At 38.4% G+C, this 23,308-nt stretch overlaps 1 protein-coding gene across 1 annotated transcript; it reads right to left on the reverse strand.

Annotated features, from left to right (window-relative positions):
• Positions 1-12,450: 12,450 nt before the first annotated feature.
• Positions 12,451-15,862, reverse strand: LOC143881198 (uncharacterized). The gene is made up of 9 exons (XM_077384183.1): positions 15,843-15,862; positions 14,941-15,006; positions 14,237-14,863; positions 14,000-14,152; positions 13,744-13,929; positions 13,580-13,669; positions 12,884-13,506; positions 12,721-12,808; positions 12,451-12,636 (listed from the first exon to the last, which is right to left on the reverse strand). The coding sequence occupies exons 2-9, from the start codon at positions 14,941-14,943 to the stop codon at positions 12,490-12,492; spliced, it is 1,917 nt and encodes a 638-aa protein (XP_077240298.1). The 5' UTR covers positions 14,944-15,006; positions 15,843-15,862; the 3' UTR covers positions 12,451-12,489.
• Between the last annotated feature and the right edge of the window lie 7,446 nt (positions 15,863-23,308).

Below are 23,308 nucleotides of genomic sequence, written 5' to 3' on the forward strand. Positions count from 1 at the left end.
TGAGTCTACCGCCAGCACCAAAGTTGGTTTTTTAAAATAGCCCAATGACTAGTTGGGCGGTAGACCTCTCGGTCTACTGCGAGAGACGTTGACAGTGTGAAACAAGTAGTCTTTCTTCGCGCGCGCGCGCGCACACACACACACACACACACACATATATATATATATATATATATATATATATATATATATATATATATATATATATATATGATGATTTTGGGCATTTATTACTGCAATGAATGCTTTTATTTTCAACCCAAAGCACATACAAACTTGAAAATTCATTTCAGATTTGATGTTCTCTCTTTCCTAACCCTAAGTGACATTGAATCTTAGCAAAATTTTGGAGTTTGGATTGAGCCTTCAACTTGTAATCTTTGAAAGATTCTTTGAGTGTTCTTCATTGTTCAACAAGCCTACTAAGAGGCAAATTTATTGTATCTTCTTCTTCTGCTCTTCATCAAAGCGAGTGGGGGAAAGGTCACCCTAAGCCCCTTGGAGCTTGAAGCTAAGCTTTTACATGGCTCGGATCTGGCCCTCAAGAGTATCAAGATAGTTGAATCCTCAAGAAGATAAACTTGAGAAGAGTGGAGTAGGCCTCATGGTTGATGATCGGACCACTATAAAATTTGGGGTCAAAGCTCTTTACTTTCTCTTATATTCTTCTTTCTATCTCTCTTGGTGAAAGGTAATACCTTTCCTTTATGGTTTACTTTTCATTTCTAATTAACAAGGGTAAGATTGTTTTCAAAATTAATTATTTGAATTTTTTTTTAATAAACTCAATTCACCTCCCTCTTGGGTTGCCTAGAGGGATTTCAAAATTAAAGAGGCAATGACATGGTTGTCGTTGATTAAGGTTTTTAAATTTTGCAAAATTTTGATTTGTGAAAACACATAAATGAAAAAAATATGAATATTATTTTCATACCATTTGGATCTAAGATTGAACCATCAGATTTTGTGGCTATGTCTTTGTCGTGATCATAATTAATTAATTCTGGACCTCAGAATACAGACCAAATGTTATGCCCAATTCCTATCAATTGATATTTGGATCCATCATAGTGTCTTGGTACATTGCCACAGAAAGAAATATAGTACTGGCATTGGCCTAAATCCTACATCAAAAGGTAGAAAATCGGTTGCTATAGTCATTTGGCAACGGATATCAGTGAGGAAAACACCAAAGAAGGCCAGTTTATTTTCTGAACTCCCATAGGCGGCGAGTTTTGAACTTTACGCCCTAACACGTTCAAAGTATATGTGTCGGACCAAAATAAGACCATTTTGCACTTCCTTGTTCTGCAAGTGGTACACATCACAATCAACCTTTTTCCTACTGATAGCGTCTCTTTTTCTACCTGCATTAAATATACCTCGAAATCCGCAAAATAGAAATAATTTCATGTGATTTGAAAAAACCTACTTAAAATCAGGAATAATCTTTGCCGAGAGGCGGAGGTCGACGGCTACAAGGTAAGGTGCGATTAGAATGCAGCTGGGTGCGATCGGAAAATACATGGGTTCGAGTGCATTAAAGAAATCCGATTAATATTTTGTGATCACGAGGCCCACACCTTCGAAGTTGGGAAGGGAAAGTTTTAATCTACGCCGTTGAACGATATGATTCGTTTCGAAATAATTGTGGTTCGATATAGTTTCGAAAGGTTCATTTCTCAACGTCGCCGAGCCACTAGCTTCTCCCTCCATCTTCCTGTGATATGAAGCCAAGTAACATTCTTCTTGATGATGACATGAATGGCCATGTGGGTGACTTTGGGTTAGCCAGGTTCTATCCAAAACTCATTCGCAACTCCTCTGAAGATCAAAGCAGCACGATTGGGTTAAAGGGAACTGTTGGGTACATAGCTCCAGCTAACAATTTATTTTGTTTCTTCAACCCTCTAATTTTAAGATGAATATCATGAAATAAGGACAAACATAGGTTTTTTTAAGATGATAGGCTTAAAATGTTTAATTTTGTCAAAAAAAATTCAATTACACTAAATTTTGCTTCAATTTCATGAGTCCTTAACCATCTACTCATTGATTGGGAGCAAGGACGATCACATATTTCACCGAGCCAAATCTATCCTCTTGAGTCCATAGGTTGCGCATGCTTTTGCAGTAATTGCGTTTTGCCATTAAAAAATGAATTATTTGCTTTCTCAAAACTCAAATCCTTTCAATGCTTTTAAGGAAAAGTTTTCCCTTTTGGTTTCTCAAAATTCTATATTCTCTTAGTTTCTAAATAGTTTATTGCTTCCTTTCTCATAACAAAAGTATAAGAGTTGTGTGAAATTGCAGAATATGGGATAGGTGGCCTTGTGTCCAAATATGGGGACTTGTATAGCTATGGGATTCTTTTATTGGAATTATTCACTGGAAAGTGCCCCACGGATGACATGATTAAGGATGGCTTAATCCTTAGCAAATTTGTCGAGTTGGCTTTGCCCAAACGAGTGATGGATTTTAGATCCGCTAATGCCATTAGAAGATGAGGAAGAAAGAGGTGCCAACAATGCTAGGAATAATCGAGAGAGAATAAGTTGATTATGAGAGTGCTTGATGTCATTCTTAAGGATTGGAGTTGTATGTTCTGCAGAAGTGCCAAGAGAACGAATGGAGATGGGAGATGTTGCAAAGGAAATGCATGGAATTAGAAACAGATTTCTAGGTCTTCTGATCCATGGAGAGGGATAAAATATTTCCTTATTGGTTGGTGAAAGTTCATCTTACATCACCAATCACCGTGATGTTATTTTTTGGTGTCTTTCAATTCAAAGCTTCCATTGTAAACTTGTAACTTAGTGTGAGCTTATATGTGTAGTGGGTAACAAGGTTTAAAATTTCGGTTTAGGTACCGGTTTCGGACCTTGAAAATTTGAAATTTCGATCGAAATATGGTACAAAACCCGAAAGTAATATTTTATTCAATATGTAATTTCGGCCGAAATTACAGAAATTTCAGCCTAAATTTCAGTAATTTCAGCCCAAATTTCAGTGAAGTATTAAATTAATTTTCCATTGCAGGAATTTCCATCATTCTTCTCTGTCACCCAGCTTTTTAAACCGATGGTGATGTAACAAGAAGTCAAGAAACAAAAGGACTTTAGAGTAACATAAAGTTTATCATTTAATGCAATTCCAATCCCCCAAAAAAAATCGTTTTATGCTTTTATAATCCCAAAAAGCTCCCTTTCTCAGTTTTTCCCCTTTTACCCATCAGGCCATCATTAAATGATTGCACTTTATCCAGTTTTTCCCCTTTTACCCATTAGTTTTTCCCTCCTAGCCCTTTATCCAGTTTTGAACTTGAGAGAGAGAGAGAGAGAGAGAGAGAGAGAGAGAGAGATTAATTGGGTTTCTTGTGGGAGACGATAAGTTACAGATCCCTTTATGCTTTAAAATAAGGGAAAATGACCAAATAGAAGGGGTTTCTTCTGACTATGACATTTCAAGAGGGCTGTTTTCTAAATCACCAATCAAGAGTGCATATGACTAAAATGCCCTTGACTCTCTCTCTCTCTCTCTCTCTCTCCCTATCAAATCACCTATTTGAAATGATTACATTTAGGAGAAAACAAATCCCAAAACCCACCTTTTTCCCTCTTCTTCTTCTTCCTCCCACCTACCAAAAAAACGTACGTATGAAAAACCCAAAAACCTCCATTTTTGAAACCCAAAAACCTCCATTGTTAGATGCCAAAAGCTCCATTCTAATGCTAAAAACCTCATTTTTAGATGTGAAAGCCTTCGTAACCCTTCATTGCATTGCACAGCGCTTCCATTTTCAACAAATATTGGAAAAAAACGTTATTAGATTTGGAAATCTTAAAAATCTTCACTAGAAACCACCATTCCATTGCAGAAAGCTTCCATTGAATGGAAAGGTACCCCTCTCCCTTCTCTTTCCATTATTAGGCATGTTTATAAACTTGAATGAAAGTTTTTCATGTTAAACTACTGTCTTCCATTGCAGAAGAATCACTATTTAATCTTATTTAAATTACTTTAAACACTTTATAATCGTTGTTATTTTACTGTAATCCACTAATTTCTTAAGTTAAACCAGTATTTCACTACCATAAACCAGTACTCAAGTGGGTGTTTATAAGTGGTTTATATAGGTTCTTTGGGTAAGATTCCTCCGTAGTGGTTTATAATCGTAATTAGTGGTTTATTAAGGGTTACCAGTGGTTTAGAGTGTTTATAATTGGTTTATAAGGATTAACAATGGTTTAAAATGTTTATAAATGATTTATACAGGGTAAGAAGTAGTTTCTAGTGTTTATAAGTGGTTTATATAGGCTTATCAGTGGTTTAGAGTGTTTACAACTGGTTTATATAGGGTAAACAGTAGTTTATATAAGCCTATTGGTGGTTTAGACTGTTTATAAGTGGTTTATGTAGGCTTATCAGTGGTTTAGAGTACTTATACATGGTTTATACAGGGTAAGAAGTATTTTATACTGTTTATAAGTGGTTTATATAGGTTTATCAGTGGTTTAAGTTTTTACAACTGGTTTATATAAGGTAAACAGTGGTTTATATAGGCCTATCAGTGGTTTAGACTGTTTATAAGTGGTTTATATAGGCTTATCAGTGGTTTTGAGTGTTTATAGATGGTTTATACAGGGTAAGAAGTAGTTTATAGTGTTTATAAGTGGTTTATATAGGTTTATCAGTGGTTTAGAGTTTTTACAACTGCTTTATATAAGGTAAACAGTGGTTTATATAAGCCTATTAGTAGTTTATATAAGCCTATCAGTGGTTTATACTGTTTATAAGTGGTTTATGTAGGCTTATCAGTGGTTTAGAGTGTTTATACATGGTTTATACAGGGTAAGAAGTAGTTTATACTGTTTATAAGTGGTTTATATATGTTTATCAGTGGTTTAGAGTTTTTACAACTGGTTTATATAGGGTAAACAGTGGTTTATATAACCCTATCAGTGGTTTAGACTGTTTATAACTGGTTTATGTAGGCTTATCAGTGGTTTAGAATGTTTATACATGGTTTATATAAGGTAAGAAGTAGTTTATAGTGTTTATAAGTGGTTTATATAGGTTTATCAGTGGTTTAGAGTTTTTACAACTGCTTTATATAAGGTAAACAGTGGTTTATATAAGTCTATCAGTGGTTTATACTGTTTATAAGTGGTTTATGTAGGCTTATCAGTGGTTTAGAGTGTTTATACATGGTTTATACAGGGTAAGAAGTAGTTTATACTGTTTAAAAGTGGTTTATATAGGTTTATCAGTGGTTTAGAGTTTTTACAACTGCTTTATATAAGGTAAACAGTGGTTTATATAAGCCTATCAGTGGTTTATATAAGCCTATCAGTGGTTTAGACTGTTTATAAGTGGTTTATGTAGGCTTATCAGTGGTTTAGAGTGTTTATACATGGTTTATACAGGGTAAGAAGTAGTTTATACTGTTTATAAGTGGTTTATATAGGTTTATCAGTGGTTTAGAGTTTTTACAACTGGTTTATATAGGGTAAACAGTGGTTTATATAACCCTATCAGTGGTTTAGACTGTTTATAAGTAGTTTATATAGAGTTACCAGTTGTTTTAGAGTGTTTATAAGTTGTTTATTTAGGATAACCATTGGTTTAAAGTGTTTATAAGTGGTTTATATTGGCTTAACAGTGGTTTATATTGGCTTAACAGTGGTTTATAGTATTTCTAAGTGCTTTATATGGGGTAAGTAGTGGTTCATATTTCCTTGTCATGACTTAGTAGGTCTTAGTAGTGGTTTATGTTGTTTTATGGAGACTTAGCAATGGTTGAAGTTGTGCATAATTCAAAAATGGGTGCTTTACTTGTTAATTGGAATGGTTTTTTTTTGAATTGGTTATTTTGACAATGGTTTAATTTTGTGTAAACAGGAGAACAGTAGAACGAAGAGCTTCTTTTATCTTACACGTCGACGGCTTTGTAAAGGATGCGGTATCATTTGAATACGTAGGAGGGAAGAAGTTGCCATTAATTGTGGGTCAGAAAATAAAATTTAGAGAATTTGACACTCTAATTCACAGGAAAATTGGGACTAATCGAAGTAATGTTTCTTTATCCATCAAGTGTCGATATATTTTAGACCCATATCAGATCATCTTATACGATATTCGAGATGATAACGACCTTGATCTGGTGATGATGCTTTTTGATAGTACGGTTATTAATTCTCTGAGCTTGTATGTAACTAAAGAGTACAATTTTGGAGGAAACAATTCTCCTCACCCTATGGATGTCGGTCTGCTGTATCGGTGTGGAGATCCTCCTGATGAAGGAAGATGTGGTGATGGATATACGAGTGATAGGTAAAATAGTTGATTGTTTACAATCCATTTGTGAAATTGCCTTCCCTTTATTGTTACTCACCTTTGCGCAGATGTCACGCCAACTTAAGTGAAGTTTATGAAGATCATATTTCTTACCGGAATGTTGGTGTCGCAACGATCCCTACCTCATTTGCAGACGCTTCGAGGCCGAAAATTAATTCTGTCCCTGCATTACCGAGTCCATCAGTCGTTGCTCGAGAAGGAAAAAAAAGAAGACATAGCAGTAGTCATAACATACATCGGTAAATTATAGTAGAGAGCAATTGTTGAGAGCTATTCATATTCCTTCATTTCATTTATGAATCGATTATTTTATCTCTAATTGCTACCCGATGTGCAGCTACGAAGTGGACTTGAATCAGGATTTTGATGATCCCAATTTTAATGAGACCGACACCACTGAGACCGAGTTTGAGACAACCCACCCAAGCCAATACGAGGAGGAGTTGTCTAGGAATTTTGGAGGTGATGTTCATGCTAATGAATTGATTAGACCGAACGATGGCAGTAATAACGATGATGATGACTTTGGTGATGATGAAGAGGACTTCAGTGACAGTGATGACATGGGTGATGAGCAGGATGAACCTACTAATTATCTAGGCAATGCTTTGGGAAATACGTATGAAAGGCAGCCGATGGAAGCAGATGAAATGGTTGTAGGGGCTGATGAAGTAAATGAGATTGTGCGACTTGAGGAGTTCACGGTTGGGGCAATGTTCCCAAATCTTAAAGTCTTTGAAAAGAAAGTCAGAGACTATGCAATCCAGCATCATTTTGTGTTTGTCCCACAGGAGAAAAATCCCACAAAGTATGGCGTTAGATGCAAGGAGCGTAGTTGCCCGTGGCGTATCACAGGGACCACTTACACAGATTATGTTAAGGTAAAAACATTTATCCCCCAACACACATGCTCAGGCACAGTGAAAGGGAACGATCATCCCATGGCCACTGCAAAATGGGCTGCTGAAAATTGTGTAGCCTTATTCCCCCGACCAGAAGACGTCAAGGCTACTTTGATAAGAGAGTACATCAAGGTCCAGTGGGGTATAACATTGTCCTATCGAAAAGCCCACATGGCGAAGGAGCTTATACACGAAATTAAGTGCGGAAATGCCGAGGCGTCTTACCGCATCCTGCCTGCGTATACTGAGGAGTTGGTAAGAAGGAATCATGGCACAATAATACGGTTGTGCCGATCCCGAGAGTTACGGCCAAGAGGGGATGATACTTTCGCCCGTTTATTTTGGTCATTTGGCCCTAGCATACTTGCATTCAACCGAACAGTTAGGCCCCTCGCCCTAATTGACGGGACCCATTTGCGGGGGAAGTACAGGGGGACTCTACTAGCCGCAACTGGGATAGACGGCAACGGTGGGTTATTCCCGCTAGCATTTGCAGTAGTCGACGCTGAGACGTATGAAAGCTGGGTATGGTTTCTGTATTTGTTCCGTCATAATTTCATTTCAGCGGGTCGAGATGTCATCACGATTGGGTCGGACCGGATGAAGGGGTTGCCTAGAGCCGTAACTGAAGCTTTGCCCAGGTCACACCATAGCTATTGCATCCATCACCTCAGTGCCAACTTCCATTCAACCTTTAAAAATGAAAAGCTCCGGAAACTCTTTATGACAGCTGCATATTCCCTAAGGGAGGGTGCTTTTAAGGAAGCGATGGAGAGTATTAAAAGTCAGAGTAAAAGAGCACACCAATGGATATCGGACATTCCTAAAGAAAATTGGGCGAGCGCGTATTTTGAGGGATGCAGATATAATGTGTTGACAACTAACGCAGCTGAGTGCTTCAATGTCGTTTTAAAGGGAGCAAGGGAGTTGCCAATTGCAGCACTTGTCGAACACACAAGATGGAAAGTTTGCGACTTCTTTCAGTTCCGTCAGAAGACATGTAGCAAATGGACGACTCGTTTGACACCAAAAGCGGAATCCTGGTTGGCGGAAGCACGTAAAGAAGCAGGTGCCTATACGCCGTGGCAGTGTAGTTGGACCGAATTTCAAGTAACGTCCAGGTATCACGTTGACCAGGTGGACTTAGCTAAGCAAACATGTACGTGTCGTATGTTCCAAACGATGGGAATTCCGTGCGGGCATGCGATAGCAGCCATGGGACTAAACCACCAAGATCCATACTGTTACTGCCAGGATTGGTATCTGGCCGATGCATATCGGAAGACTTATGATGGAGTAGTTTATCCCACGTTAGATCGATCGCAATGGCCAGATCCTTCCCATACTTTGCCGTTGGTATTGCCGCCAAAAGTAAGACGACAGCCAGGGCGACCAAAAAAAGTCAGAGTGGAGAGAGGACTGGAAAGAGGAGTGCATCATAAGTGCGGTACCTGCGGGCAACTTGGACATAATAAGAGATCGTGCAAGAATCCTCCCATCGTAAATCGTCAGCAAAACGAGGCTCCAATCGGGCCTTCCGCACCAATGGAGAACAGGTATGATCAATCTAACATGTTTTTTTTACTAGTCCTCGATACAACCCGTGCTGGCGTTAATCGATTCGTGCAAATTTTATTGCAGGCCTGATCTATCCTGTCTGCCTCCGTTTTTTCTGTAAGTATGAATTGCAGGCCCGGCATTTTTTGGAATACATAAACATTTTTTGGAATAATTGTATGTTTTTTTTTGAGTACATGTATGTTTTCTGTAATGGGGTGCTATAATTAATGAGAATTTTTTTTTACGAAGCAAAGGAGCACTTACAATTGTCAAAACCTGAAAGCGACTGATCACAGAATCTACCTATCAGGTGCTTGGCCAGCATACGAACTACATTATCCAAATTATCATCCAAGAAGATAAGCTTAATACATCATATGTCAGTATATATAAAGCGTCTGAGCAAAAAAGTATCCATCATCATCGGAGAACTGAAGCCATCTACTGCTCTGGAGGTGGTGGTGGAGGATATGAGGAACTGGCAGGCTGCTGACCCCACTGACCACCGGAGAGGTACTGGTAATAGGTGGTCCACTGTTCATCAATGTGTGTAGTAAGAGTCTGAAAGCGACTACCCATCTCCGTGTCAACGTGAGTACTGAGCGCCTGGAAGCGACTGGCCATCTCCGTGTCAACGTGAGTAGTGAGCGTTTCGAAGCGACTGGTCATCTCCCTGTCAACGTGAGTAGTGAGCTTCTCAAACTGAGAAGCCATGGATAGCTGAAGGGCCTCCTGCATAGCGGTGAAATCCTGAGATGCCCGTGGTGCCACAGGTGCCTCAGTATCCTGATCCGCCTCTTCTTCTTCATCTTCTTCTTCTTCTTCTTCCTCTCCTTCTTCTTCTCCTTCTTCGTCTTCTTCTCCAGCTGCAACTTCAACTACTTCTTTGTTTAGAGCCATGCGCCGGAAAGACTTATCATCAAATGGAGTGGTAGGAATGATGGTCGCCTCACTATCCAGAGCAATGCCAAAGTTGCGGAAGATACACGTAAGGAGCATGCCATATGGCAAGGAGGCTCTGGACCGCTTAAGTGTTTGGAACATAAAACGGAAGATGATATAGGGTAGGCAAACCTTGCGACGCTCAAGAATACAATAGATGAGGTAGGCCTCTAAGGGCCTTAGAGCATCGGTCATGCCCCCGCGAGGGGTGAAGTTGCTGAACATGAAGTTGTGAAGCATCTTAGCTTCAGGAATGAGATGGGAGGCTTTCACTATCATGTTGGATCTATAACTCCGGGTAATCCGACCATACACAGTGTCGTGATCAAGATCATTAAGTGAATGGATCCCATTTCCAGGCCAAAAGTAATGCTCAAAACCATTGGGACTAATCTCAAGCATCTCAGCAAGTTCATGATAATTGAGTCGAATCGTTGTTTTCTTGACGCGAGACTCAATTTCGAAGTACGTAGGACTGATTGTGAGATTGGCATAGAAAAGACGTACCAATCTAGGATAGATAAGCTCATCAAGATGAAGAAATTGTGTCCATCCAAGAGCGTCAAACCGAGCTTTAAGGTCGAAGTGTTTGAGGACGTCGGGCTCTATGAAGCGTCCGGTGCGGACACCACGATTAGCCATTTTCGGCCATGCCTTCTTCGCTTGTGCAGAGGAGAAGTAGGAATTTGGAATAAGCTCCGGTTCGGGAGCCGGAGCCGTAGCTTTCTTAGACCGCTTCCTCGATGGTCCTTCATCGTCCTGGCGTTGGGTAGAACCTCTGATTTGGACATTTTTGGTTCGAGGCATCTTGAGAACAGTTAGGGAATAAGAGAAGTTGTAATTGAGGGTAAAACGGAAGATGGGAAACCTTAGATTTCTGAAAATGGAGATTATGAAAGAAAATGGAAGAGAAATTGATTATAATGGAAGAGATGACAAAGAAAATGAGGAATGTGGAAGAAAAAGAAGAGAAAATGGAAGGAGAAGGAGTGTGAATGGAAGAAAATTGACAAAAGGAGGAGGAAATTGAGGAATAGGAAGAGAAATTGGGGGTTTTAGCAGGGATGACGCATTTTATGGGTTTTTGGGTAAAAAACAGGGTTGTGGAGGATGAAGATGATAAATTAGGGTTAGATTTGAACGAATTGTAAGGGAGAATGGTTAATGGAGTTAGGGTTTGGAAACTGTTTTCAGAGAGAACGGAAAACGAAGGGAGATTAGAAGAGGGAAATGAAAAAAAAAGCACGTTCGAGGGTTTAAAAGGGGTTACATAAGTGTCGGAATTCTGAGACTATGTCTCGGAATTCCGAAAGTTTTTTAAAAACCATCAGACTCGCTGCGGAATTCCGAGACATAATTCTCGGAGTTCCGACCACATAGGTTTTACATTTTCCAAAAAGTCGAAGTTTACTGCGGAATTCCGAGAAAAAACTCTCGGAATTCCGACCAGGATTGTGAAAAACCCATAAATTTACGTATACTTTCTACGGAATTCTGAAAATAATTCTCGGAATTCCGAGAATTTTTTTATTTGCTGCGGAATTCCGAGTAAATGTCGGACTTCCGACCAGTACTAATTTTTTTTTTTCTAACATAAATATCATATGTACCCTATTGTGCTATGTTGGATTTGTTTGACCACCTCCATTATGTCCATTATTTTGGAGCCTTTTCCATCCATCTTATCCCCATGAAAACAAAAAAAATTGAATTTGTTTCGAATAGTGTATCTCACTGCAAGCAGCATATGTGAACTCATGACCATGCGCAACAATCAAATCCTAATCCAACCAATTATTAGATGCCAAGGTCATGAAAGTTACATTCGATTTGAACCTGCATTGGAGTTGGAAAATGGAAGACATTGTCTGATCCTTACACAATGGACAAATTTACACACATTACAATTTGGAACTGAAGAAATGGAATAAGTGGTCTGACAATCACCATAATACATTACAAGGACCAAACATTACAATTTCGAAATAATATGTCTCGAGAGCGTCGACCTGCAACAACACCACCACAGCCCCTACAAGTTGACAGTCGTGCCACACCGGCCATCTAAAAAATCCTCCAGTAGTTGTCTTCTCATGACCGTGATCTCTGCCTGACTGAACTTTGGCGGCACATCACGTGCCAGGCAATCCATCTCCTTCAGCACAAACAACCCACAATCATTGCTGCAAAAGAAGAAGACATCATCGACCAAGCTCGTGGAGCGCAAATAAGAGGCACAATGAATTTAAGTTTCCTAACCCCTGATTCTAATGAAATTTAGTATCTGTTTCTCTGTATGGGCCTCTTGTCAAGTTCTTCCACTAGAAACTTACTTACGTCCACCTTCCACTTTTCTAAGTATAGCCCCTCCAGGTATCGAACCTATGAAACAATCATTACATGGTAACAGTTTTATATACTTACAAATTTAACGAAGGAAGGTGAGACTCGAACTCACCAATGGTCGAACCTCTGTCCAGTACTTAACATCTTTCAAGGAGTTGTAGATGTAGAACTTTTCGTCCACCATATCAAGGACCAGAAGAATCCAATGTTGAGGGACATGCACCGGGAAGAGGACTCTTTTTAGGGTATCCGGCGGGCATTGATTCAAGCGGCAAACGTACTTCTCAACGGAGTTGGGCCCGGCGTAGCCCTTGTCAGTTATACAATCCTACAGAAGCAATACAAGCAAAGTGATTCGTGACCAAAACACATTCAAAGCTTCCTAAAAAATTATAAAATGAAAGTTTGGGAATGAAAAACGATTTATTCTTACGTAGAGGTAGGTGCTGATGGAAACACAGGCTCTTTCTCCAGGTTTTCTATTCTGTTCATCCCGGACGTTCAGATACTCGCCGTATACGTTCATAAGCTACGTAAGATAACATATAGATATTAGAGACGAATATCACTACTGAAAGAAGTCAGTATTAGAAAAAATAACCAAAACACTTACCGGAGAAGTTAACCACGCTACGGGGTCGTTAAGAATAACCAAGTCTTCCGCACACATGTACTCGTTGTTGATCTGTATGACTCGGTGGCTGCAAAACTCCGAATTGTTTAGCATTTACAAAGGGTAGATAACTATATTACAGAAGAGCTTCAATCCAATTTACCTTTTCGGAAGTGCAAGAAGCGGTCCGAGCAACCGATGGTTTTGCGGCTCTGTCACCGTCTGTTTATTGTTCGTCTTCTTACGCCCAATACCTCTAAACGGCGAACTAGTGTATTTAGAGGCTTTCTTCCTTCTTAAACCCAGCTTCACTACTCTCTCAATACTCCAAACTTTCGGACCCATAGGTTTTACTGGAGTGTCGTGGATGGAAATTACTACCGGCTCTATTCCCTTTCGTCGGTCTTGGCTTCCAAACATGACCAACTGCTGGTCGTCCCCTCCATCCGGACCTTCACCTTCAACCACCTCCGGTGTATCCTGGCTGGGAATGATGACCAACTGTCGGTCATCCCCTCCTTTCATCACCTCCCCCCCTCCTTCATCTCCATCCTGGCCTTCGGCCTCCTGCTCCCCTTCAGCCTCCTGGTCCCCTTCAGCCAGCTTCCTCTTCAACTCAGCTACTTCATCTTCCAACTCAGCCACTTGATCTTCAAGTTGTCTTAACCTCCCCACTATGAAATTTAATTCAGCCCTGCTTATAGGCTTCTCTTCTCCATCCACTTTATTCTTTTCCTTATCAGTTTCTTTTTTTGTCCATCTTCTTCTCTTAACAGCTACGTTGCTCTGCAAAACGTAAATGTGAAGTTAATAACATATGAAATATATAGTTATTGAAAATGAACTATAAAGACCGTACCAGTAGACTCAGGGACGCTATCGTTTCTTCCTCTGAAATGTGAATGTCTTGGAGACGATCCTTGTCTCCAACACCTTTTCTCTTATAAACCTACGAAGATTAAAGGAAATTTAGATAACTTGAATACAATGACCCTATGTAAGCAAGAGAGTGATGTTCCTTACCACTGATATCGGAGTAGAACGTTTTCCGATCAACACATTCTCGACATCTAAGACATCATCTTCTACGACGGACTGCCGCTGTCCCTCTTCTCGAGGAAGAAGAGGATCGTCGAGATTGTCTACATCATCTGCTACGATGGATAAGAGACTCTCTTCTTCAGGAATAGGTAGTAAGCACTTCACAACCTGAAATCGAATAGTTCATTTCGGTTAGAATAAGTGAGACCTAGAGGAGTACAGAAGCTTTATGTCTCACCTCCTTCTTCTTTAGCTTCCTATCACGGATCAGGGTAATGAGGGTTGTCTGCTCCTTCATCCGTGTATCGATCCTCGAGGTCCACTTCAATAGGCGTGGACGCGCATCTGGAACTGAAGGTTCCCACAGGGTAGTATGCTCGAATAGCCACACCTGGAATGAAGACGTACGATGATTAGAGAACAAAAATTTAACTTACATATCACTTATATGGTACATACTATATGTACTCTTTACCTGTAGCAGAATAGCACAACCGTTGATATATCCCATCCCCTTCTTCGAATATGAATCCAATGACTCTATGAGGAAGTCATAGACAGGGTATGCCCAACCAATTCTTCTGATGGTCTCTGCTTCTAAGTAGGGGAAAATGCAGGATTTCGTCTTGTGATCCGTGGCGTCGGCATGTGCAAAAAGCACAGAGCAGCAGAGGAGTAGCAAGACATGTCTGACTGTCGCCTGGATCGATAAAATCTCGTCCGACATGGACTCTGCCCTAATAACCTTCGCAATCTCAGCGAATCTTGCCGTTGGACTGCCAAACCTCCAACCTTCGACCTCTTCCGTCGAATGCCAGTCTATCCTTATTCTATCCCCTTTAAGGCTTAGACCTAATGCTAATGCTACATCCTTAACCTCAAAGGGGACTACGATGCCGCCTACTCTAAATGCCCTGGACTTGGGTATCCAGGATCGCACGAGGGTGGTCAAAATTGCCTTGTGCAATTTTACACCTTCTAGGTTAAGCAAGCCTCCAAATGGGCTTCTACTTAGGATATCAGTATGTACATTCCTCAACTGCAGGGACTGGAAGAAGTCGTAAAACTTGGAGGGGCAGCATCTTGACGTAACATAAGACGGCTGGAAAATAAAGCATTATTAGATATATAGCACATTACCAGAAATACAACACTTAAAAGAATAACATGAGGCATTACCATGATTTCACGAGATGATTACTATATGCAAAAGATGAATATGAATCCAAATAATCAGATGTGGACCTGTTCAAACACAATGTGAGGAAACAAATTAACAAATATCCATTTAATTTCTTAGAAGCCTATTAGGGTGTTGAGCAAATCTCTAAGGAGAATTAAACCCCTAATTTATCTATTAAACCACTGTTAACATGAAAAATTAGGGGTTTAAACACCTGATTGCTCGCAAACTCAAACCCAATATACCACTGAAATGTCTATTCTATTTTTTAATAGCCTAGTAGGGTGCTGACCAAATCACTACGGAGAATAAACCCCTAATTTATCAATTAAATCACTGTTAACATAAAAAAGTAAGGGTTTAAACAACTGATTTGTAACAAATTCAGCCCCTATAGAGCAATGACATGTCCATTCATTTTATTACAAGCCTATTAGGGTGTTGAGCAAATCACTATGGAGAATAAACGCGTCATTTCTCAATTAAACCACTAATTTCTCCTAAATTAGGTTTTTAAACCACCAATAGTTAGTTCAAACACCTTATTTATCAATTAAACGACTGATTTCTCACAAATTAGGTGTTTCAACAAATAATTTCTCACAAATTAGGAGTTTAAACCACCGATTTCTCAGAAATTAGGTGTTTAAACCACCGATTTCTCAGAAATTAGGTATTTAAACCACTGCTTTCTAACAAATTAGGGGATTATAACCATCAATAGTTACTTCAAATCCCTCATTTATCAATTAAATCACTGAGATTGGTTTAAACCACTGATTTTTCATAACCCTAACTGAGAAAACGACTAAATCACTGACTTATCAAAACCCTAAATGACAAAACCACATAAAGACTGAAAGGGAGAGAGTGACAGTGAGAGAAATGGGTTACCAACCTGTGAGATTTGCCGCTGAGATTTGCCGCTGAGATTTACCTAGAGAGAGATACAGAGAGGCCGAGAGATAGAGAGAGAGAGAGAGAGAGAGAGAGAGAGAGAGAGAGAGAGAGAGAGAGAGAGAGAGAGAGACGGAGAGATGGAGAGACTTGCCGGAATTTCTCCGCCGACGCTCGTATTTGCAGCGAGAGAGAGAGAGAGAGAGAGAGAGAGAGAGAGAGAGAGTAAACAGTGGAAGTAAAAAGTAAAAAATAAAATCAAGAGAGTAAAAACAGAGGGAGAGAAAGAGAGTAAAGTTAAAACCGTGTTTTTTAACTAAGGGTATTTCCGTCCCATGGTCATCCAAACCAGTCAACATCACTTCTGTTTGGTGATTTAGAAAACAGCCCTTTTGAAATGTCATTCTCAGTAGAAACCGCTTCTATTTGGTCATTTTCCCTTAAAATAACGAAGATTTTTTGCTTAAATTTCGGAAAAACCGAAATTTCGATCCAAATAAATGACCGTTTCGGTTTTCACCGATTTCGGTGTCGGTCTCCACCGAAATCCGAAATTTCGGTCCGAGATTTCGGATTTCAGTCGAAATTTAAAACCATGGTGGGTAATGCTGCTACTTAGCCTTTTTTCTCGTGTCTATATTTTCTCCTCCTATTAATAAAATGTTATTCACAGATCTTGAGACTGGTGGATGAAGAATAAAATTTGCAAGAATAAATTCGTTCTCATATTTGTATTTTTGTCTTGTATTATAATGCTAAGCTCGTTCTATTATTGGCTACTTCCCCGAATAGTTCTTTGTGCATTGTGGTTGTTGTTGCATCTCAAGCTTCTCATGTGCACTAGGCCTCCTATACATGTCATTACTCTTATGGGAAACACTCCTGCAGATAATTGTTCTGCAAATGTTTAGAGCTTGGATTTGAAAAATATCAGTCAATTATTTAGTGTTTTAAATTATAAGAGAATTACAAATATTATTACTATAATATATTCTTAAAAAAAAATAAAAATAGAAAAATTTCCCCAAAAAAAACCACCCGTGACTAAAGTTCATAAGAAAGATAATATAAAGTTGGGTACCTAAGAGGGTTACCAGCAGGGAGCATTACTCATGTCACCATTGTTTTTGCACAATCCATACATGTGGCACTTTGTGGTGATCATGTGAACCACCAATAGTATGGCTTATTTGTTTGGGCCAATCCTTTATTTGGCGATTTGATCAATGGATTATAACCATCCAAACAATGTCGTAGCAAAAGAAACAAATCAAAGTATTCACAGTCACTTTACCAACGGATGCGAACACCACAAAGTGTAACATCTTAGTTGGACTAGAATGTATTACAAAAAATATAGTAATATTACTTTTTACCAAAGGTTTTTCAATGTTTAATCCTTAGATTTTCTATATATTTGGCTTTTAATGATGCTTAGGAATGCGTAAAATAGGCAGATTGGATTTTTAATATAATTTTATGAATATGACAGGTGATTTTAAGCTGCCTGCGGGTCCACTTAGGATTATTTCCACCTATGTCATGATAACGATCAGTTCAGATTCCTTATACATCCTTTTAGAATTTAGTAGTAGATCTACTGTTGAAGTGTAATTCACAATCCCATTCAAATCGGCCATGGGAGTGACCTAGGTCCTACATCTATTAGGGGTGCAACTCGGGTCGGGTTAATCATTTTTTCAAATCGGATTTGGTTGGGTTGGGAAAAATCAACCCGATTTGGAAATTGGGTTGGGTGTCGGGCAACCCGAACCGACCCGAAACCCGACAATTCTTCCTGTATTCCGAATATATACAGAAAACTGAAGAGGGTAAAAAGCCAAAAACGCGTGATTCGTGAATGACGGAATTTTGAATTTCTATCTTTATCTAAAAACGTGTTTTTTCTGACTTTCCATAATTTCTAATTTCTATATTTATCTAAAAATCTATAATATACGTATAAAATGTTTGTAAAAACCCTAACCAATAAAAAGTGAAAAAACTCTTCCTCCATCGACGCTCTCCGGCTCGCCTCTCCCTTCCTCCATCGACGATTTGACGAACTCTCTCCGGCTCCCCTCCTTGCAGGTATGTTTTTAGATGTAGTGCTGGCTAGAATATCTGCAGTGAGAGAACCTTTTAGCTTCATGGCCTTCTCTTTAACCTTTCTGGCAGGTAAAAACTGTTAAAAACAACAATCTTTTAGCCTTGGTGAAAGTATTCAACTTTATCTATTACATGGGCATTGAGTTTCCGCAAAAGAAGAATAGAAGTTTGAAAACCAATGCCAGAGAAACTAACAAGAAAATAACAATCAGATTAGATATTTTAAAAAAATGACAAGGTAGAGCAGAGCATCTTAATGCCATTCATGGTAGATTTTATCACAATCAAGATCGAGGAGTGAAGTCATTCAGATAAAATTGGTGAAACGTTGAATCAGACTTGTGTTTTCGGCTTTGCTTTTGAATCGATTCCAAAATACATTACAGAAACAATAAAAAAGGAGATGTGGATACCCTCCCTCTCTCTCTCTCTCTCTCTCTCTCTCTCTCTCTCTCTTGCGTTTTTTTTTTTTTTTTTGGTTTTTATCGTTTGTTGACATGATGGCAAACTGAATTAGCATCATGGGCGGGTCAACCTGACCTCAACCCGACCCAACCCTACCCGAGTTGCACCCCTAACATCTATTATACGTTATTTGAGCTTAGGGCATGTTTGACTACCAGGAATTGTGTTTAATGATAAGTTGGGCGTCTCAAAGTGCGAAAGGGAAGTGATATATGCGCCCCTTTTGATTACTTGGGACACCCAACAGTAGTGTACTCATTTGCAGGAAGCCTATATATATATATATATATATATATATATATATATATATATATATATATATATATATATATATATATATATGAGGAAAGTGTCTCTAGTCTCCCCTAGATAAGCTTATCTACTCCTCCCTTTAAAAAACACAGTGGGCCCACGCTGTTTGGATGATCCAAAGCATTCATTTGATAGGTCCTAACATAGATAGGGTGTGCCCAAAAAATCAGCACCAAAGGGTCATCCTAGAACTTCGTTTTGTTGGGCACACCGTGTCCAAAATGGACGCATATAAACGTGGACTTTTATATGTGTCCATTTTGGGTACCACAAGACACCACAAAACGAAGTTCTAAGATGACCCTTTGGTGCTGATTTTTTGGGCACACCCTATCTATGTTAGGACCTATCAAATGAATGCTTTGGATCATCTAAACAGCGTGGGCCCACTGTGTTTTTTTAAAGGGACGAGTAGATAAGCTTCTCTAGGGGAGAGACTAGAGACACTTTCCTCTATATATATATATATATATATATATATATATATATATATATATATATATATATATATATATACTAGTAAAAAACCCCGTACAATGCAGGGCCGACAAAGAACTGTACGGACCACATCATCGGTTGATCCAAACCGTCCATGTGATGAAACACAACATAAATATGTTGTGCCCCAAAAATCATTTCCATAGGCTGAACCTAGCCCTCAAATCTATAGATGTTTCCATAATTCCTCTAAAATCAGATGGTTAAGATTACCCAATAGATTTTTATTAAAAAAGCATAAAGGAGGGCGGTAAGATTGAAATTATGTGGCTTTAATAGGTGCCTTTGTTAAAAAGCATAAAGGAGGGGGTAGGATTGAAAATATGTGGGTTGAATGGGAGCCTTTGTTAAAAAAAGTCAAAAAAAGTGATGTGTAATTCTCATAGAATTTTCAAAAAATGACAAAGAACTGTACATACCACATCATCGGTTGATCCAAACCGTTCATGTGATGAAACACAACATAAATAGGTTGTGCCCCAAAAATCATTTCCATAGGCTGATCCTAGCCCTCCAATCTATAGAGGTTTCCATAATTCCTCTTAAATCAGATGGTTAAGATCATCCTATAGATTTTTTATTAAAAAAGCATAAATGAGGGGGGTAAGATTGAAATTATGTGGCTTTAATAGGTGTCTTTGTTAAAAAGCATAAAGGAGGGGGTAGGATTGAAAATATGTGGGTTGAATGGGTGTCTTTGTTAAAAAAAGTAAAAAAAAGTGATGTGTAATTCTCATAGAATTTTTAAAAAATTCATAAAATTCTCTTCTTTTCTCTTCTGCTATGTAGTATAAACACACACACACACACACACAATAGTAAATAACCCTGTGCGATGCACGGGCCGACAAAGAACTGCACAGACCACAACATAGCTTGATCCAAACCGTCCATGTGATGGAACATAACATAAATAGGTTGTGCCCCAAAAATCATTTCCATAGGCTGATCCTAGCCCTCATATCTATAGAGGTTTCCATAATATGTTGTTCATTTTAAATCGGATGGTTAAGATCACCTTATAGATTTTTTATTAAAAAAGCATAAAGGAGGGGGGTAAAATTGAGATTAGATTGCTTTAATGGGGTGCCTTTGTTAAAAAGCATAAAGGAGGGGGTAGGATTGAAAATATGTGAGTTGAATGGGTGTATTTGTTAAGAAAAGTAAAAAAAAAGTGATGTGTAATTCTATTAGAATTTTGAAATAATTCAAAAAATTATCTCATTTTCTCTTCTGCTATATAGTATACTAGTAAAAAACCCGTGCGATGCACGGGCCGACAAAGAACTGTACGGACCACGTCATAGGTTGATCCAAACCGTCCATGTGATGGAACACAACATAAATAGGTTGTGCCCCAAAAATCATTTCCATAGGCCGATCCTAGCCCTCCAATCTATAGATGTTTCCATAATTCCTCTTATCTTAAATCGGATGGTCAAGATCACCCTATAGTTTTTTAATTAAAAAACCATAAAGGAGGGGGGTAAGATCGAAGTTATATGGCTTTAATGGGTGCCTTTGTTAAAAGCATAAAGGAGGGGGTAGGATTGAACTTATATGATTTAATGGGTGCCTTTGTTAAAAGCATACAGGGGGGGTAGGATTGCAATTATATGAGTTGAATGTGTGCATTTGTTCAAAAAAGTCAAAAAATGTGATGTGTAATTCTGACGTGATTTTCATAAAAATGGAAAAAACTCTCTTCTTTTCATCCCAGCTTATTGTATTAGATTAGTAAGAGACGCACGCCGCACGAGCAACAAATAAAATGTAGATAAAGAAGAAATCAAAATAAATTGAATGTTGTTCGTTGCATAAGATAATAAAGTAGGTAATTTGTCTTTCCTATTAAGATGGTAGACCTCCAAAGCAAGGTTTTAAATTTCGGTTTCGGTACTGATTTCGGACCCGTCTGAAATTTTGGCGAAATCCGAAATTTAGGGCCGAAATCTAGTAAAAATTTAAAATGATTATTTAATTAATTTCAAAATTTTGGACCGAAATTCTGAAATTTCGGCCGTGATTTTGTAACATTTCTTTTCTTTTCTTTAAATAAAATAAATTTTCTCAAAATTTCAGCCGAATTTCTCGAAATTTCGGCTGATATTCCGAAATTTGGGATTTCGCGAAATTCCAGATTTTGGCAAATTTCGGGTTTGTTTCAGATTCGGCCGAAATTTCAAACCATGCTCCAAAGTATGTTAATTACGCACAAAACCAAACTCTACAGATCAAACTCAAGTCACTCCTCTTCCATTTCATACTCCTCACCACTCCGTAGAAATCCCTTGAAAATAGTGCGAGCAAGTTTTGGTTCAATCATGAGCTCGGCCGGAAATTACTAATGAAATTTGGGCCTTGTGTTCTGCATCTAATCATTAGTAACACAATTCTTGCAATCATTGGTTCAAATCTTTTATATACATTTTTCTTTAGAATTCAAAACGGACAAAAAAATAATCCCACATAGGATATGTGAAAGGATGTGGATGGGCTATAAGGATTTGGGCACCCTCGCCTTAACGCCTAAGCTTTTAAGGGTGAGTTCTACCCGGATCCCAATACTTGGGAGGATGGGAGGGAAGGGAGCACAGAAATCTCCTAAAATCTGAAAGAATAAAAACCATTGAAAAAGCTTTGTCCTGCAACCAAGAGATAGGAGGTTCGATCCTAGCTTAATATAAAAATTTGGAAAATAAAAAACTAATTTTCAGTTAGTATTAATTTTTCATAATTTTTAGGCCCTTTTCTTTAAAGATTATGACAATCGATTGTGAGTGCCAAAATCGGTTCCCGTGCATTGCACGGGGTGAACAAAAAAAATGAAATAAAAATTTTAAGCTACAAATTTGTAAAGATGAGATTGAAAAGGATGTTTTTCAAAATTCTTGTTAATATCATTTGCAAATAAAGACCTATTTTTGTGATATCCAATGAGGCAATAAAACTCGAAATTGATGGGGATTTAATCATCCTAATTTTTCTATTGAAACAGGCATTCAAAAAGTTCTAATATGTAGCATATCAAGAAACAATTGGCATGTTCCAAGGTGTACATCTTATAGACAAAATTTTTACACATACAATTTTTTGTACTTTATGCAAGTAAAGAATTACATAGGATAAATAACTAATAGCCACACAAAAAAAAAATTACAACCAAGAGCTGATAAAAAGAGAACACTTGATGAAAAGTCCCATCAATAGAACTGTTGAAAGTTTTAAAGCATCTATATATTTTTCATAACCAAATAAAATAGGGAAAATGACAAAAAAATGGCTTTGATATGACAATGACCTATCAAGGGGGGAGAGTTGTAAATGACTAATGTAGAGTTATTTTGACGAGAATACCCTTACCGTACGTTTTTCTCTCTCCCTCTCTCTCTCCCCCCATATCAAATCAAATTACAGGCTATGATTACCTTCAGCTGTTCTATTTTGAAATTTGAGAACCCTAAACCACTTTACAGTATACACCTCTCTCTCTCTCTCTCTCTCTCTCTCTCTCTCTCTCTCTCTCTCTCTCTCTCTCTTCTCTCTTTCTCTGGCGGTCTTCTCCGGCACTCTCTCTACCTCTCTCGTCGGCCCTCTCTCTCCCCGTCACCGGCACAAAAGAGGTTGGTACCCCTCTCACTGTGACTTTCTCCTTTAGTTTTTTCAGTTATTGTTCCCATAAAGTCTGGAAAACCCCTAAAGTTTGAGAAATAAATGGTTTGAAGCAAGAATATTTGAGAATTCATTGGGTTCAAAACGTAATATATAACAAATCAGTTAACAAAACTCCTAATCTTTTTAAAGATCAATGGTTCAAACAAAACTTTAGGGCTTTAAACCATATATTTCTAAAAAAAAAGGGTTTTAAACCATAGATTTCTAAAAAATAGGGGTTTAGTTATTGATTTTCGTAGCTTAGAGAGAGAGAGAGAGACATAGAGAGAGAGTACTGATTTTTCCAAAACCCCTAAACTAATTTTCTCAAACCCCTAATTTTTTGTTTCTAAACTGATTTTCTCAAAACCCTAACTTAAAATCTCAAAAAATAACTGAGAGGGAGAGATTGAGAGGGAGAGACTACCA

Source organism: Tasmannia lanceolata, unplaced genomic scaffold (genome assembly GCF_043159265.1).
Source record: "Tasmannia lanceolata isolate RefF3 unplaced genomic scaffold, GAP_Taslan_0.1 ptg000007l, whole genome shotgun sequence".
Classification (NCBI taxonomy): Eukaryota; Viridiplantae; Streptophyta; class Magnoliopsida; order Canellales; family Winteraceae; genus Tasmannia; species Tasmannia lanceolata.